At 38.0% G+C, this 20,310-nt stretch overlaps 1 protein-coding gene across 6 annotated transcripts in view; it reads right to left on the bottom strand.

The window, feature by feature from the left end:
- Positions 1–19,226, bottom strand: part of GRIK1 (glutamate ionotropic receptor kainate type subunit 1) — a 479,351-nt gene extending 460,125 nt beyond the window's left edge. For 5 of the 6 annotated variants that reach the window (XM_063448077.1, XM_063448103.1, XM_063448095.1 and 2 more), the window contains exon 1: positions 18,244–19,226. In XM_063448077.1, coding sequence (XP_063304147.1) covers positions 18,244–18,388 — 145 coding nt within the window. In that variant the 5' untranslated portion in view covers positions 18,389–19,226. The remainder of the gene's footprint in view (positions 1–18,243) is intronic. The other variant, XM_063448085.1, reaches the window with a different exon arrangement.
- Positions 19,227–20,310: the final 1,084 nt, after the last annotated feature.

Genomic DNA, 20,310 nt, shown 5'->3' with positions numbered 1-20,310 from the left:
ATTAAATTGATTGGCACTTTGGTCACAAAAGATACGTTTGTAATGTAGATTTGCACATACATTTACCCATAAGTACACTAAGCACCATAGAAGAGTTTTTATCACACTTTCTAATATTTATTTTTAAGGTTACACTTACATTTGCATATTTTGCACAGGCACATTAAAGAGTGTTTTGTGAAGATTGATACGGGTAACTAGACACTTTAAGAGCAAAATTTTGCCCATTGGTTGGCTTGTTTGCTGTTTGAACTTTATAAGCGCTACACTACAATCTCACTGTTTTTGTATATTTTTAAGTGTTTAAAGGTTTTACACTAAGTAGTGGTCAGCAGCTAAGGAAATTTATTTAATAAAAAAATTGGAGATTTCTTTAAACTTCTGTAAGCACCATTATACACATCGACACTAGATTTGTCAAATATTATACACTTATTCATTTTCCTTGCTATTTAGTTCAATTAATCAGTAAATGGTGAATTATTATTTGTGAAAATGATAGATAATAGATAGTGTTTGGTTGTTGCTTGTCTCTATTTTGGAGGAAGCAAAGTAAGTGGGATTACTGTTGACCTAGATGCATACTTTTTTTTCCAGATTTCACAGATTTACTATAAATCTGCTTCTTTCAATATTTTTGTAGTTTTTCCAATCTGGAACCGGGGGGAGGGGTAAGTAGTATTTCCAGTGAAATTCTACTGCCAAACAGAGAGATGTTTCAGAAAGTAAACCTCTGCTCTACGTCATTAATGCAACATTCACTTGCAGTGCAAAGGAAATCAAGAAATAGAATCTTAGTTATTTGCAATTTAACATGCCCGGTTGCTTTTTTTTAGTTCCTGATCTGTTATATTTACAAAAAACGTAGTTTTAAATGATCGTATTAATTGACAACTGCCTTGGACACGTTTTTTCAAGTACTTTAATATATTTGGATACATTATTAAAATGATTTAATATTTTGAAAAAAATTATTATTATTGTAATTTTTTTATATATTGCTATATTTTGATATATGCTCTTTCAAAATATAAATATTTTTAGTTTTTTTTATAATTTGAAAAGTTTATTAAAAAAAATTATGCCACGGCCTTGGGGCAGCACTGCTGGAACCTGGTATTGCTGGTGCGGTAACCAGCTGGAGTTCTGGGGTGTGAAGGAGAATAGCCCTATCCCTTTCTAGTGGTGGCAGGTCCTCTCTCCCCTGCAGGCAGCCAAAGCAATCTCCTGTACTTCCAGATGCCTGCACTTATTGCTGAAGCCCAAACGCCACTGGACAAGAGTTAAGGAGGTCAAAGAAGAAGAGAAAAACTGAAGAAGGGGGCAGGGGACATAAGAGGAAATCAATTATTGGAAAGGGAGATTAGATGAAAACAGGTTAGGGAATGGTGGAGAAAAGAGGAAAACAATTGTGTGATGCGGGGGGATGGAAGAGTGGAACATGTGTTAAAAGGAGCAGAGGGGTATAAAAGAGGGATGTAGATAAAGAAGAGGTGGTATAAGTAAGAGAGACAGGGGAAGAGGAGGGGAACAAGGAATGGGGTGCGAGAAGAGGGGAACAATTCAAGAAAGGGAGGGTTACATGAATAGAGGGTGATGGAGAGAGAAAACAAGCGGCAGATGGGAATTGGAAACAGTGCACAAACACACATATACATACTTCACACAAATCTGCTCCTGCATGCAATGACTGGCACTGTATACAAATACACCTGTCATTCACATGGGCTCACTGAGTCTACACACAAATATGCTCCTACATACACAATGCCATTTAGCGACCCTACCAGTCACGCACTATGGATTGACCATATTTCCCTATCCACCTAGTTAGATAGTCCAATCTTACCTCTCAGTCATTGACACCCAACCATCCACCTTGTCATATTCACTATATGGTCAAACACCAAACTACTCACATTCATCCATCCAATCATATACCCTAAACTAGACAAAATCATCCATCCAATCACACATCCTAACCTAGTCACATTCATCTATCCAATCACACACCCTAACCTAGTCACATTCATGCATGCCATCACATACCCCAACCTAATTATATTCATCCATCCAATCACATACCCTAACCTAGTCACATTCATTCTTCCAATTACATATCCCAAACTAGTTACATTCATCCATCCAATCACATACCCTAACCTAGTCACATTCATCCATCCAATCACATACCCCAAACTAGTCACATTCATGCATGCCATCACATACATTAACCTAGTTATATTCATCCATCCAATAACATACCCTAACCTAGGTACATCCATCCAATCACATACCCTAACCTAGTCACATTCATTCTTCCAATTACATATCCCAAACTAGTTACATTCATCCATCCAATCACATACCCTAACCTAGTCACATTCATTCTTCCAATTACATATCCCAAACTAGTTACATTCATCCATCCAATCACATACCCCAAACTAGTCACATTCATGCATGCCATCACATACATTAACCTAGTTATATTCATCCATCCAATCACATGCCCTAACCTAGTCACATTCATTCTTCCAATTACATATCCCGAACTAGTTACATTCATCCATCCAATCACATACCCTAACCTAGTCACATTCATTCTTCCAATTACATATCCCAAACTAGTTACATTCATCCATCCAGTCACATACCCTAACCTAGTCACATTCATTCTTCCAATTACATATCCCAAACTAGTTACATTCATCCATCCAATCACATACCCCAAACTAGTCACATTCATGCATGCCATCACATACATTAACCTAGTTATATTCATCCATCCAATCACATACCCTAACCTAGTCACATTCATTCTTCCAATTACATATCCCAAACTAGTTACATTCATCCATCCAATCACATACACCAAGATTCATGTATATGATGGGCTGGGGTGCATTCAAGAAACAGGCCTTGGAGCAGCAGAGAGGGTAAATCCAGATCTGACCCCAGGTACTAACACATTTACAGAAAACAGTTTGCAAGGTCTCAGTATATCGAATAAAGTCATACGAACCTGAAGCACCCAATAAAGTAATGTATTTCATTCTAAGATTTTATGATCAATACTCAATTTGTGCATTGGCTGTTATACCTACATATTAACTGGAAGGGTCTGATGCTTGTTACTCCTCCATTTATTAAACGTCAATGCAGAAATACACACTTGAAAATGCAATAATTATTTGTGGAAAGGAAACTGTCACATCTTTGATGTGTACACAGACCAATAACAAAGTATTGCTATTTTTTTTTTTACTTTTTTAATAAACATTTTTTTTTATTATTTCTTGATTTACATTCTTTGCCAAGGGCATACAATGCATGTTACTTACACCACCACCCTTGTGATGCCTAGCACATGAGTAAGAGCACCAAGAGTATGTATGTCTCTGCAGACGGAATGTCCAAGTGCACATGTGCGGTTACAACGCTTAGTAGGTTGTTGAGCATTCTAAGGGAATAATAATAACTAAGAAACATGACATTGTATCTTTTACAAGCAAATGATATAGTAAAAATGTCATCCGTGGGTATTAACAGATAAGTACCTCGGTTTATTCAGTGGTCTATGACTCAGTTTACAAATTATGTCAAAAAAATCTTTATAGATGAATTGTTTATCCCAACTAGCACAAGTTCTGCATATACTGTGTGTACATCTTTTATGAAGTCTCTACTGAGGTTCACAACACCTTATTAATTTCATTATCCAGTATTTTACTGTAAGCAGCCCACTCTACTACTGTAAGTAAAATTCCCTTTCAACAAGTTTTAATAACTTGTTAAACACAAAAAGGCAAGCACAGCATGGCAAGCATATTACTCAGTTAATGCATTAGTAATTTTCTAAGATACTGGTATACTGAATTTCTCTAAAATGTGTTAAACCATGTTCCATAGATATACTGTAGCCTCCACATATGCAACATATGTTAAAATTATAATGTTATGTAACACAATATGTATTCATCAAGCAATAGCTAAATTTATAATAGTATCTATATACATATGTTTTATGTTGTTTTTTGGTAGGGATTAAACCACTTCAAAACAGAAGATGTGCTATAGATGTCATACCATTGTATTTTCCCAAAGGTATAAAGGAACACTGTGGGAGGGGGACTTGGAGTAACTAATGACCCGAGATTAACTTTATAGTGACTTGTGTGGCATAGTGTCCTACTGGTCCTGTGATTAGATACCCATCTAGCAATATGAAGACAGTAATAAGTCATAATAATGGTTTATCTTTATTTGCATTGAATGTGACAAACTCAACACCCTAAAGATGCAACATTCCTTATTATGACATAAACTCGCACTAAGACTTATAGGTACATTGATACTATAGATACTAGAATAGATACTGTGAGGGTAGTTGCCATCACCAGGTGTTTAAAATATACACTTTCGCTAGGATCATGGAATACTTGATATGTCTAAGTCACCCTGTCCCATTATAGGTGCAGGGTGTTTATAATGTATTTGTGTATTTATAATTTTTTTGTCTGCTCTCCTGTCCTGCTGAGGCTTGCTGCGAGCTAGGTGGATTTGGCTATGGAGCCTGTAGAGCGCCCTCTGTCGGTAGAAACAGCCATATGCACTGCCTGAATAGCAAGGCTTGTTAATTTGCATATTCAGGTAGATTTGTATATTGCTAATTCTGCAGGCAGGAGAGATGGTTTGTGTTAATTATTGTCTTCCCCACCCCTTTATAAATATGTCATTAAGTTATTATAAGTTCCTGTATGTTGTATAATGTGATCTGATTGTTTGTTTTTTTATTGAGTTGTCACAGTAATCCTTATGTAATGAGCATATGGGCTAGTCGATATAGACTGTCGCTCCCCATCCAGCTGCATTTGGATCAGTCTCCCTCTTCAGCAGGAATTTGGTTCATCAGGGAGAGTACAATATCGGCCTCCTTCCTCAGTGACAGTTGGTTGTTCAGGGAGAGGAGAGTATAGGGTGTCTTCCCTAGTGGCAGCCTAAGCTTCTGGGAGAGGTGACGGTCATTCCCTCTCCCCAGCTGCAGTCGAAGTTACCGGGAGTGGAAATATTTAACCTATCTCCCCAGCGGCAGCCTTATCTACCGGACGTGATGATGGTCAGTCCCCCTCTCCTACGGCAGTTGGTTCTTCAGGTAGAGAAGAGTATCGGCCTTCCTTCCCAGCGGCAGTTGTTGTCAACAGGAGCGGAGACAGTGGTTCCTCCTCCCAGCGGCAGAATAAATTACCAAGACCAGAGGCAGCCGGTGTCCCTCCCCAGCAGCAGGTCATACTATCGGGAGTGGAGAGTGCCAGCCTATCTTCCCAGCGGCAGAGTGAGTTACCAGGAGTGGAGACAGCTAGCCTCCCTTCCCAGGGCCATTATACTTAGCAACAATCTCTTGTTTGGAATGGACCTTTTCTTGGATGCATATTGATGATCCATTAAATGTTTGTAGAAAAAAAACTCTCTGCTGTTTTGAAGTGGTTGTGGTGATATAATTCATAATATATTCATAATATATTGCCATTTCCAATATATGCATGTATATGTTACATTATAAACTATGACAAATTTTGACAGGAACAATAGGTTTATGAGGACCCTACTAGAATGCGCTTGCAAACTATGTATATTTGTATATTCAGGTAAGTGCTACCCTACTATATGTATATATACATCAAGGTCTTTGTAAAAGGTCTTTGTATTACAGCATAAAATTCAGATAACATTACAGCTCACACGCAAAAATACACTTTTAAATTCTATAAGGCTACATAAAATTACTTAAAATCTCAGCAAACAAATATGGGAATGCAGTTCCACCATATGGCCATATTGTATTAATCCCACCACTATGCTAGAGTACCTCAATATCGGTGGGTCCAACACAGGGACGTCATCAGAAATTTTGGGACCCCTAACACAGCTCAGTGTCTGGGCCCAGGGGGCCCGTCTACAAGCTCGCCCACAAGGCCAGTCTACAAATCCCGCCCACAGGAATACACACACAGACACAAACACACTCACTGATACAAAGGACACAGATACACACACACACACAAAGATACACACACACATACACACATACTGACATACACACATACTAACAGACACACATACTGAAACAGTCATAGACACATATACTGACACACAGACAAACATAGTGACACACAGACACATACTAACATACTAACATACATACAGACACACACACATACATACTGACATACAGACACTGACATACATACTGACATACATGCTGCTGTCCTCTCTCGCCTTGACTACTGTAATCCACTTCTTTGTGGTCTTACGGGTTTTCAACTTGCTCTATTACAGTCTATAATGATTGCGGCAGCGAGGCTCAGCTTTCTGTCCGCCTGAACCACCCACGCCTCCCCCCTTTATCAGACCCTCTATTGGCTTCCTGTAAGATATAGGGCTCAATTTTAGATCCTGGCACTTGCTTACATATCTCTACACAATGCTGCTCCCACCTACTTATCCTCACTAATACACAAATATGTCCCATCTAGGCCCCTACGCTCTGCCGCAGACGTATGTCTAACCTCTGTTCGTACCCCTACCTCTGATGCTCACCTTAAAGACTTCTCTAGGGCTGCACCATTCCTATGGAACGACCTTCCCCTCTCTGTTAGACTCTCACCCAATCTCCACTCCTTCAAAAAATCTTTGAAAACTTATATCTTTAGAAAAGCATATCAATTAAACTGTGAACAGCTTTCCCTCCCCGCACCGATTCCTCTCCTGAAACTGTCATCAAAACAAAACACTAAGCCCTCAATTAACACTATCCTAGCAACCTACTTTTCTACCCTACCCTTACCTTTTGTCACATTACCCCACTCCCTCTAGCATGTAAACTCATTGAGTAGGGCCCTCAATACTTCTGTTCCTGTGTGTCCAACTTGTCTGGTTACAAATACGTTTCTTTTAGTCCACCCATTGTACAGCGCTACAGGACCTGTTGGCGCTTTATAAATAATAATACATTCATACATACATTAATTCACACAGACAGACATACAGACATACTGACATACACACACACATACTGACATACATACTGACAGACAGACATACTGACACACACAGCTTATTTTTCAGCCAACCTCCTGTTTCTTACCTTTTCCTTGCAGAAGGGTGGCTGGGACTAATGGGAGTTGGCGTGGCTCTCCCTCTTCAAGGCCTCAACGCTGTATTTCCTCCCGTGCGGAGTGAGCTGGGAGGAAGTGACCATCCGTCACTTCCTCCCAGAAGTACTTGCGGCTGCAATTTTTTTAAATTTTTTTTTATCATATTAATTTTACAGTATATATATAGATAATGCTCTTACAACAGATTAATGAAATACACTTTAGTTCATATAGCTCATAGCACTACTCAATTTGTCTCTCATGTTAAAATTACCATAGGACCCACCAATATTGGGGTACCGTGATGTATGGTGGCCTTAAAATGATATGGTCATATTATGGCCCCAATTCCTTTATTTTTCAATTTATTACAGCATAACACTGGGCCAGTGTTATTGAGAAAAGTGCTGTGTTATAGACTGATACATTGACGCTGTATATGTGTATTAAACTCCTATAATAAAAGCAGATCTTCAGCATCTTACAAAGTCCCGTACATGTGCTCTATAATTACTTTCATAGCAATGATTTCATTCTTTTATAAGATTACATATATAGCAAGTGTATATAAATGCACAAACACACACACACACACACACAAAACTGGAGCCCACACTCGCTTCTCTCACATACTTACTCTATATTTAATCTTGTAAAAGAATGGATTCATTGTATTTGTCACATTGTACTGTTTCTTCATAGGAATCTTAGCAAGAACACAGGACTGAGGGATTCCACCTCATGAATTGTTCTACTGACTGACTACTACAAAACCATAGCCACCTAGTGTTCATATATGGTATTACTTTACTGACCAACTCAGCTTTATTATCATACCCAAGGTTATATACTAAAGTTTAATAAAGCTGGAAAAAAATGATTTTGAGTTCAGCTCCTGTGGCCTCAAATTTGAAATTCACTTTGAATTCTCCTTGAATTAGTGAGTAACTCTGACATAATTATATTGAATGTGTCACTTATTATGTTAAAGGGACAGTACTCTGAGAAACACTTCTAAACTATCCATTAAATTTAATGTAATAATAGACTTATACAGCGTTGCAACAAAAATGATTTCCTTTGTTTTTCACAGTGTTATAATGTATTTTATTTTAATTTATTTAGAGTGTTTTTTTTTACTGTTCCTGCTTTTTGAGGTTACAAACATTTAATAAACAGGAAAGATTTGCATGTGTACTGCCATCTGCAGTATACAATGAATATATTTATTATTATTTTATATTTAATACACATTGTGTGGATGTGGGTTTTAATAAGCATTGTGATTTACTCACTAACCCACAAATCACAAACAATCGACCAGTTGGTAAATAGACTAAAACTCAGCTATTGCCCCATCTCAGCTGACATGGTCCTATATGTGCAATTCCTCTGACAAGTTTCCAAAATTCACAGTTGTGGGAAGGAACAGCCATCGTGCTTACAATATATTGTTTAGCATGCTATAGGAAGACTGAAGGGAACGCATTTTGTTCACTTGAACAGTCATAATAAGCAGCGAAAAGATGAATTTTTGTTTGTTTATAATAATGTTTTACAAGAACATAAACGAAGAGATCTGTGACTCATCTCTAGTCTAGCTGTGCTCTCCTAATGTCAAAACCAAGGACAGCTATTATGCACTGATGGTCTGTCTGTGCACAAGTGAGTTACGTTTTACATCTTCAATCTAGCTACGGGTTAAAAGTCCTAAGATGCTTAGCTAGTAGAATCCAATACATGATTTTCACATCAATGTAAACCTTAGCTGTTTAACTGTGGTCCTCTTCAGGGGACACTATAAGCACCAAAACAACTTTAGCTCAATGTAGCAGTTTTGGTGTATAGATCATGTCCCTACTGTCTCACTGCTCAACTCTCTGCTATTTAGGAGTCAATTCACCTTTGTTGTTCATGCAGCTCTAATCACACCTCTCCTGGCAGAGACACGCTGCACACTTCCTGTAAAAATAAATCTCATATTTAAAATTCCTTTACTGCATAGTGTGTTTAATAACAGAATTTCTTATATTTTGCTCTGATAATAGTCTATTAGGGCCTGCAGGAGACCCATGAGTTTGATTAAAGTTAATATTATAATGCAGTAGGTAGACATTTCTCAAGGAAGTAAGATCGGATTGAAATGAAACATCATTTTTTTCATGATGGTTAGTCAAAGCCAGGGGAGGTGTGGCTTGCACTGCATAGACAGAAACACTAGATTTAACTTCTAAATGGCGGGGAATTGAGCAGAGAGACTTCAGGGGCATGATCTATACACCAAAACTGCTTCATTAAGCTAAAGTTGTTTTGATGACTATAATGTCCCTTTAACTTCTATTGCACTACAATCCCAATAAGTCTATAATCAGTTGTGGGCACACTTTATTATTATTATTATTATTGCAATTTATATAGCGCCAACAGATTCCGTAGCGCTTTACAATATTATGAGAAGGGATTTAACTATAAATAGGACAATTACAAATAAACTTACAGGAACAATAGGTTGAAGAGGACCCTGCTCGATCGAGCTTACATTCTATAGGAGGTGGGGTGTAAAACACATTAGGACAGGAATTTGCAATCAAATAAGGTGGGCTGCCATTTAGGAGAGGGCAAGAGACAGGTATGTGAGGTAAGGGTTAGTCTTGGAGGCCATACGCTTTCCTAAAGAGATGGGTTTTAAGGCACTTCTTAAAAGATTCAAGACTAGGGGAGAGTCTGATGGCGGTAGGCAGGCTATTCCATAGGAAGGGAGCCGCCCGCGAGAAGTCCTGCAAGCGCGAGTTGGCCGTACGAGTGCGGACAACGGACAGGAGGTGGTCACGGGCAGAGCGGAGAGACCGAGAAGGGACATATCTATGGATCTGTGAGAAGATATAAGAGGGGCTAGAGTTGTTCAGTGCTTTATAGGTGTGAGTTAGTACCTTGAATTGACTCCTATAGCATACAGGAAGCCAATGTAAGGACTGGCAGAGGGGTGACACCCTTGTGTTTGATTACAACTCCTGTACTTCTTTTCCAGTCTTTGGCTGCCATACAAAATGTGAATTGATTTTTTACAATAGCTGGGGAAGCTGCACATAGAAAAACTTATTTTTTTTATTTTTTCTGGCCACAATGAACAACAAATACAGCCATTCGGCTTTATTTAATTGACTGTGCATGTTCCCTCTTTCTTTTACTACATTTCATGTATGTTTAACACGGAGTGAGTTCTTCAATGTATTCTATCTTCTCTTTTTTAATCTGCTCCATTCTTATCTCCTTTCAGTAGCTGAAACTTTGTTCCACCAGTGAGATGCATAATTATGTTTTCACACATAATGGGAAACGTAGTATAAAATCAGGAAACGGCAACCACTATGTTATAACATATGCATTGCTCTCAGATCTGGTGAGATTTACTAAATGGTTACTGATCTAAATCTTAATAGGAGTGCTGCTCAATTTCCAATGGATTACCTTTGGGTATTCAGTGGATGTGTAGTTAGCTATGGAAGTCTAGGCTTTGTATAATTAGCTTTTGTGCAGTTGTAAGTAGAGGGGAGTGTGACTTTAGAGCAGTTAGATACAATTCTCATCGAGTTATATAAGTATTATAATTGTATTACGAATTGTAGCATCAATACCGATCAGAATACATAGTGAATATAATATCCATTTCCTCATCACTCCAAATAGTGATATGTAAAGAAAGTTTAATATGTTTTCTTATTACCGTGTTCTAGAGAGAGATTCTGGCTGTCTATGTCCTATCCTTTACCATTTTCGTGTTTGATGACCATGTCAACAATATACATACTTGAAGTTAGAGAACCTAAAGGAAATAGAGCGGATCAAATTAACAAGTGGGGTGTTCTAATGATATAGAAACCAAGGACCCCAAAAAGACAAGCCCCAAGTTTGCTGCTGAACATTGTGGATATTAAACCAGAAAAAAAGCAAAACATTTTAAAAAACTATTTACAGTGAAACAAATTTGGTTAAAATCCCCCCCACCCCCCATTTAATTTGTTATATAGATAAAAATGCAAAAAAAAATAAAAATAAAAATAAAAAAAGGATACATACCACTTCAGTTTTCAGATAAATCACTATTTGGAGGGCCTCCCTGCAACAGATTCCTCTCTCACTGGGAAGGTACCCTCAGTCAGTAGCCTGTCATAGAAATCTATATGACCTTATTTTTATACCATAAACCTTTGCACTGCAGAGGATCATGGGATGTAGTTTTCCACCCAAAGATTAGTTACAATCACCACTTGCACTAAAAACAGCCACAATAGCCCTGTCACAGCCATACTGTGTAGTGATCTAGACTGCGTGGGCTGGGGTTTGGTTCTCTCTGGTGGTGGTGGTGGGGAGGCGGGCGGGGAGAGGAAGTCCACTCCAAGTTCTGCATTGACACTGAGCATTCGAGCTGCTTGACTGATGGCTCTGAGATTATTACAAACAAATTTAAAAGTAAAAAGAATCCAGCATGTGCTTCGTGAATCAACGTTCCTTTATTCAAGTGACCAAAGTGTACAGCAATGTTTTGACTGGTAACCCCAGTCTTTGTCAAGCTAATGTGCACCACACAGAGAAACAAAAACCAGTGATTAACTGGAAATTAAGAGTGATCACTCCGTCCATTCTTAAAGTGACATGATCTTTTTATGCAATTTACATAATAAAATCAATAGTTTAGCGATTCTACATATTTACGTCTACCGTGCATAATGAGTAATAAAGTCACAATTTTCACATAAAAAGTGCTTATATAAAATGCATCCAAATTCCCATATATCTATTAAACAGCGTAATACCATACTGAGAGTATAAGGAAATAGCAGACAATAAAAGTGCATTAAAACCTTTTTATATGATAATAATGATAATAATTCTACAAAATCTGTGTAACGTACCATGAAGTGTACTGCAATGGCAAACAATGCACCTCCAATGCAATGCCAACTCAATGCTTTTTATTTAAACTTTGCATAAATATCTTCATATAAAAAAGAAAAATTGCTCTGTACCAATTACCCAAAGAGAAGCAGTGACAACATAGTATACATGTGCATAGCAAAAAATATAATATGTTCGGTTGAATTGATTCGCCTGAGATTCATCCATGCTAACGGTTTGAGAAAAACAATTCAAAGAAACCAAATGGCCATGAAAATGGGCCGGTCAATCCTTGTACTGAAAAATGTATGCAAACTATACAAAATATATGCTATATACATATTTATACTACAGGTATATTCATATTCTCCCACCACATTTTTCACAAATCACACGAGAAGAATAATCAACAGAGGGGAAAAAAGAAGGTTGAAATAATATATATTATGATTTTATTATTTATATAGCACCAGCAAATTCTGTAGCGCTGTACAATGATATATATATATATATATATATATATATATATATGTTTTTTTTTACTGCTTCTTTATTTTTCCTATATTCACTTGTTACTTGAGCTTCCGCACATATGTTTTTGCTGTTGATCCAGGGAGTCTATAATAATCGGCCAAGATCTAATAACTTTATTCTAGCTATTAAAACAGATTGATCATCTTTCATTTCTGAATTGCACATCGTTCTGTACTTTTTGTGTCTGTTTTCTTTTCTGTTTTAAACTTTTAAATGGAAGTAGATTATTAGAAATGTATCAGATGTCAGTTTAAAACACGGTCATGTTTTTTTACCAAAATGTGAAGTCAAGGTGAATTTGAAGTGAATTTCACATTTAACAACAGAGTATCCGTGCTAAATGCTTTATTGTCTTAGCCATTTTGAAACTCACTTTAAATTCATACTTTGGTGAATAACCCTGTGCGACTTAATTACAAAGGTGATCTATTCATTTGTCGATACACATCATTTTAACATATAAGTATCATGAGATCCCTTTGCCACACTGATACATGAATTAGCTCAGAAATCGGAGAAGAGAATATTAACTTTAATATTTTACTTAACTTTATGATTTACCAAAGATATTTCACAGTTTAGCACTTACATGAAGGTAAATAAGCAATACCTGCATACTAAAATATATTATATTGTATATTATATATACAAAAGTTCTCTGCACTAAGCTGAGCCTCATGGTACAGGGCTTAGCTCATTGGCTGAGGGCGATCAGCTGATGCTCTTGGCTCAAGCGTGTAAGCGGAAGCATATACTTCCGGCCTCCAATCCCGAAAGAGAATAGACAGAATCGACATCCAGCAAGCCTTGTGACTACTTACTTGGGAGGGTAGGGCAGAACACTTCAGGCCCATTCACTACTACAGTGAAGTGGTTATGGTGCTTGGAGTGTTCCTTTAAGCTGAGCGCTGAAAACGTTGACACACTAAGGATTACCTGCAGATATTAATAGCAAGGGAGACATGTTTCTTGCTACATGTATTTACTGCAAAATTATTATAAAAAAGTGGAAAAACAAGGGTACATTTAACTGCACAGTGATGGTAACTAAGTTGGAAAAAAATAAATCATGCTATTTGGTCTTTTTCCCAGTTAAACAAACTTCACTTTTAAGAGAATAGTTTAGTGCAGAAGCCCCCCAGCTATCCATGTCTGGAGTTGAAGTTTTACTTGTCTTACTTTTGGTATTTTTTAAAGATAACATGTGAGTTGCCGCATACCTGCATTCAAGGACTTGACCTTAACCAAATGAGCTGTTTTGAACTGCTTTAAAATAAGCTACGTTGAAATGAAACGCTGCCTGATATTTTCAACATTTTCTGTACATTTTCTGTACAACTGCTTCAATTGTGCACTAAATGAATTATTCTGTTTGTCCTTTGCCTTTAATATAAATGAATATGCTTAGAAGCAGGCAAACTGCCAAAACAAAGCAGCACACTCTTTCAGATCACAAGCAAACTTCAAACGGCTTTTATTTATTTATTTATTATTTCTTGCCAAAAATTCTCCTAACCAATCTACTGCAGTTAAGCAATTTGTTACTTGATTGAAAGTTAATATGCAGGGCTTCACAAAGTTTACATACAGTGCAAGCATGTAATACGTACATACGAGCATATTTCAATTCTTATACAGATTGCTATCTGCAATAATTTGCTATTATCCATCCAGGAAATAAATATACAATTATGCACCAATAGAAAGGCTGGCTTTAATAAGAAGGCATTAACACACACAAGAAAACCCACAATCAATCACTGGTGTAGAACATACCAGCTTTAAAGGGACACTATAGTCACCAAAACAACTTCAGAGTAATGAAGCAGTTTTGGTATATAGATCATCATCAAGTCTCTGCCATTAATAGGTAATGCTAAAGAGGCATTGATGTTATATTCAGCAGGTTCATGAGAAAGACTCGTCCCGAAATCCTATGCAACAGATTAATAATGAACACTTAGTAGCGCCTCTTCTTCAGCGAGTGATATTTTAGACGGTTTGTTCAGTTGCTGTTGCTACCACCAGTTGTGTCTCCTCTCCACGATGGCATTTGTAGAATAGAATGTTGGCTGTGAAGACCTCCAGCCCTTTATATAACAGCATTGCATTTACTTTGAAATTAAACTTTACCATGCATTACCAGTAACATTGTACAGTGGTAGCAAGCCCCACCCCCATAAATGCAATATTCCTTGTTCTGCATTGCTGAGGAATTACTTAAGCCTTACTGTTAGTCAGTGGGTTCGAGGTCCATCGGCACTACTGATAGAACCTGGGACGGAGGAATGTTGCAAATCATCTGTTTTGTCATATCTCTGAGCCCATTGAGATTAGTAGCGTGTACCAGAAAGCAAGAAAACTATACCACCCTGAACACAGCAATCAAGTTGCCTTAGACTACTAGCCCACAGGGGTACGGAGCACCTGTATCACCAAAAGGTCAGGGTCAAGGTTGCATTTGAATTCACAATAAAAATGATTGCTATACCAGTATTCATTACTAGTATCCGCCTCTAACCACACATCCCTAGGCACAGGTATAAGGCAAGAACCCTCTGTGTGGGTAATAGTGTTTTGCATATCTTCTTATGAAAGAAACCCTCCAAATACCTGGAGCACTTTACTTGCTGAAGTACTTTATGTGTGAAGAGTGTGTCCTCATTTAACATTTTACAAAAAGTGCATATTTCAACAGAAATTGGAATTTTTATAAATTATTCTGGTCATCTCTCCCCCCCTTCCTCCCGACCATTTTTTAGACAAAAAGAATATGTTACTTCCTGGTTGTTTAGCTCAGTGGAGTTAAACTAAAGTGGCAGCAATTACCCAGAGCACCTGCCTTGCAAAGACTTATTAAGCTGCACTGGGAAGTCTGTGATTGGACAGTCACAGAAAGTTTGGGCGGAGTTGGAAGGGGAGGGCTTGTAATGACATCAGACAAGAGATCTGCAGTTTTTACAAGCCATTTTGAGATATAACCACAATGAGAACAATGAATAATTAAATTCACGCAGGTTTTTATTAGGGGTTAATCTACTAAATTGTGAGCTATTTTAAAATAATTTATTTATATAGGCAGTTATGGGTCCTTTTAATGTGAAACATTTGCACGGGGCTTATTTCACTTGATAACCAATCTGTGGAATTTCTAATTCATGATTTTTAATTTTTCTGAGTTAGGGATTTATGCAGCTCATTCTAAATTGAGTAAGTAGGTTGTCTTACCACTACAACTCACAATTTCTTTTAAAAAAAAATTACTGAGGTGTGAGAAGCAGTATAGATTTGTCGTGAATAAAAAGCCGTGCAATATTCAGAAGCCCACTAAAACTAAGAATTTAAATAGATTTAATGTGAATTCCAAATCTAAAGGGAGACTATAGTCCCCAGAACAACTCCAGCTTAATATAATTGTTATGTTGTGTATAGCATGCCCCTGCAAGATTTTTATTGTAAACACTGCCTTTTCATGGAAAAGGCAGTGCTTACATTACTGCCTAGCAATGCCTCTAGTGGCAGTCACTCAGACGGCAACTAGAGGTGCTTCCTGGGTCAGTGCTAAACAGTGTGCAGCATTGACATTCAGCGTTTCTACTCTTTGCATGGAGAAGTTGAACCTTCCCCATAGCTGCATTGATTTAATACATCTGTATGAGGAGATGCTGAATGGCACAGAGCAGCATTTTGACGCACATGCACAAAAGCCTCCCAATGCTTTCCTATGGGAAAGCATTGGATTGGCTGAGATTGTCAATTTTGATGATCTCAGTCAAGGAGACGGACCCAGCTTGCACGGCGCTGGAATAAAGGTAAGCTTATCTTTTTAAAGAGTGCCAAGGGCATCCAGGGGAATAAACTGCATTTGTGACACTATAGTGGCAGTATTATAGTGTTTCTTTAAGGCCAGATTCGCCAAAGTGAAAGCAAGACTGACTTGGGCAACTATTTTATAGTTCAGCTATTTTAAACTTAAATTTGCAATATACATTGAAATTTCACTTTGGATTTTTCACTTTAGTAATAAACCATTTTTGTGTTTTTTTTTTTTTTTTTTAAAGTGTGTCAATGCTGTAAAAGGGAGAAGTTACCAAAATAATGTTCCTGGTAGCTTCATTGGTTTCCATAGTAATTGCCCCACTTTTAGATATTTGCCCACTTTAATTTTTGTAAATAAAATGTCCTCTATGACTTCGCTGAGTAGCAGCAACTTACCAAATACATACAGTTACTCCAACGCATCAAGTCAGAAGGGCAAATGTCTAACGCCAATTTCAGTTGTAGGGTACATAATTTCATTAAAAGGAAACACCAGATAAAAAAATTAAATATATTTAAAAAAATAAAAAAAAATTTTTAAAGCAACATTTAGATTTTCTACAAAATTACTTTAAATGAACCTGTGCACTAAGCTCAGGAGTGAACACATGCAATATGGTATTCAAACAGGGCTAACTTCGAATTACATTAGAGCAATACAGCTAGCTAGCTTTATTTCCATTGTCTATTTTATTAGAGATTAGAAATCACAAAAGGATTCTGTTTTTCACAGGAAAGAAAGTATAAAGAGATCAGAGCTCTACCTTCTCAGCTTGACATTGGATGGCTGTGAATGATGGGGGGTTATGTCCAGGATCAGATTATCAGTTATTCACTAAAGTGAGACTCCTAGGGAATTTAGAGTAAATTTAAAATGTAAGGCCAGAGTAGCAGACTTGGAAGCATAGCTTCTTGGATAATTTTTCCAGTTCCACTATTTTGGTCTTAAGTCTGAAATTCACTTTTGGATTCCCAACAAGTGTCACTTTCCTGAACAGCCCTGTAAATATCAAAATGTGCTTTATGCCAAGATAGCTGTCCAAAGTTTATATGTAAACAGAAGCTTCAAAGCTCTACAGCACACAGAGCAACTCTGCACATAGGGAAGCAGTAACTGCAAAGTGCAATACTCTAGTGACTCTCTATACTGAGTTGTGATGAGTTGAAAACTGGCTGAAACTTAAGGGGAAAATATTTCAACTTGGAAAAAAGAAATCGCAGGACATACATTTCCTCTGGTTCTGCTGTGTTGCCCTCTATCTTGTAATTGAACTCATTGTTTGGGGTTTGTAAATCAGTTTGTGTGTAGTGTGGTGTCACTGTCACACCATGTCTCCAGTGTACAGACAGTGTTAAAAGGACAGCAACACACTGTTAAAGGGACCTTAGTAAAGCAGGACTTTAAACTAATACTACTCAGTATCCTGGGCATCTATGGGCAGCCAGACACACTGGCATGGAATAGAAGATGATAAGAAACTGGAAAAATGGGTTTTGTAACAATCTGATAGCTGATACAATAATTGTTACTTGTTTTTGATCATCCGTGTTTTTTTAATTAATTTTGTTGTTTTGTTATGCCACTTTTACCAATATATACATATATATAAAATAATATATATATATATATATATATATATATATATATATATAATATGTAATAAAAATATTCAATATAAAAAAATTAAAGAGTCACCCATCATTAGGCAGGCATGTATCATGTAACTGTGCCCATTAACCTGTTGAGTGCCAGACTGGATGTATCACAGACAGTGCCCTGCTCTGGAGTTTTCAGAGGGCCCCCAGTCTGGGTTGCCAGCAGACAAAGGGTACTTACCAATCCTCAGGACCTGCTGGGCTGTGTGTGGGATGAGACTTGCTAGGATGCAGAGGAGGGGGTACCAGAGTCCAGGGCTGGCACAGGGATCCATGCTAGACACTGGAGAGAGGCGGCGGCAGAACAAGCTCTCCATCCCCTGCATTCAGTGCATGCTGCTAGGCAGGATTACTCGCTGGGAAGGGCGAGCACACAGTGGCTGTTTGGGTGATATTTCCACCTCATTATCTGCTTCATCCACCCTACTCTGTCTTCGTCCTCTCGGTTCTGGTTCCCAGCTCGCTAGCCCATCACTGCATCGCTGGGGGTTGCTCTAAAGCAGCCACAAAAATAAGCTGCTTGGCTTCTGATAGCCAGCACCACCAAGTCCACAACTGTTCTCAACCACCACCACAACCAGGGAATGTCCACAACTGGTCCTCCTCCACCACCAGCTATACCAAAGTCCACAACTGGTTCGCCACCTCCACTAGGTAAGGTCCTGGTCCTCCTTCACCACCACCAGCTCTACTAGACAAAGTCCACAACTGGTCCTCAACCAGGTAAGGTCCACAGCGGGTCCTCCTTCACCGCCAGGTAAGGTCCACAACTGATCTTCCCCCGACTGCCACCCAAGCAATGTCCACAGCTGGTCCTTCCTCACCACCTTGCAAGGTCCACAAGAGGTCCTCCTTCGAGGGACTTTCCAGAAGCCAGAGCCTGCTTCACGAGACCAAGTGAGGAGAGAGAGAGAGAAACTGAGCTTCCACCGTCTCAGGAGATCCAGCAGATTAACCTCTCATCTGAGCCACACACACTCCTCTGCAAGTACTTTAGGCATCCCCCCTTTCCAGAGATGATTGGATCTTTGCTGGAAATCTCATGATAAAAGCAAATCTAATCTTCATGTTTGGCTGGGAAGTAAGGGGGAAGCTGGGTGATTAAGTCTGCAAAAACAAGCAGCAGCATATGAGTGTTCTCCTCAGTGATCAGCTTCCCATCCAGTCCACTTCTCTTCTCATTATTAAATGAGCATTTAGGGACCACCCCTTGAATTAATCAGTTTGAAACATCCATCCGTACCAGGAATTGCTACACACCTCCTAGTCTGCAATGAGTGCAATCTATGGCAGTGTTAAAATAACCTGTCACCTGCTAACTGAGCCCGAGCTGGATTTATGGTTACAATGTATCTGTGTATGAACGATCATATCGCAAAGTATCTGTGTACGACCTGTTACCATGTATCTGTGTATGAACTATTATATCATAAAGTATCTGTGTACGACCTGTTACCATGTATCTGTGTGTGAACTATTATATCACAAAGTATCTGTGTACGACCTGTTACCATGTATCTGTGTATGAACTATTATATCACAAAGTATCTGTGTATGACCTGTTACCCTGTATCTGTGTATAAACTATTATATCACAAAGTATCTGTGTATGACCTGTTACAATGTATCTGTGTATGAACTATTATATCACAAGGTATGTATGTATGAACGGTTACAATGTATCTGTATATGAACTAGTATATCACAAGATATGTGTATGAACTATTATATCACAAAGTATCTGTGTATGACCTGTTACAATGTATCTGTGTATGAACTATTATATCACAAAGTATGTATGTATGAACAGTTACAATGTATCTGTATATGAACTATTATATCACAAGATATATGTGTGTGAACTATTATATTACAAAGTGTCTGTGTATGAACTGTTAAATATGTCTGTGTGTGAAAGATTACAGTGTTTGTGTGTGTGTGTGTGTGTGTGTGTGTACTGTTACATTTTATCTGTGTGTGAAAGGTTGCAGAGTGTGTTTGTGTGCATCAACTGTTACCATGTATATGTATATGAACTGGTATAATGCATATGTAAATAAACTGTTACAATGTATCGGTGTATGAACTCTTACAATGTATCTGTATATGATGTCTGTGGGGATCCTCTTTCAGCACCGTAGACAGCTACCCGCATGGTAATAGTTTTGGATAATTCCAGATATTTAATGGAAAAAAAAAAAAAACCCTGCACGATTAAAAAAAAAAAAAAAAAAAAAAAAAAAAAAAT

This window comes from Pelobates fuscus, chromosome 1 (assembly GCF_036172605.1).
Source record: "Pelobates fuscus isolate aPelFus1 chromosome 1, aPelFus1.pri, whole genome shotgun sequence".
Taxonomy (NCBI): domain Eukaryota; kingdom Metazoa; phylum Chordata; class Amphibia; order Anura; family Pelobatidae; genus Pelobates; species Pelobates fuscus.
The sequence above is the reverse complement of the archived record's forward strand: the minus strand, read 5'-3'. Positions and strand labels throughout refer to the sequence as shown.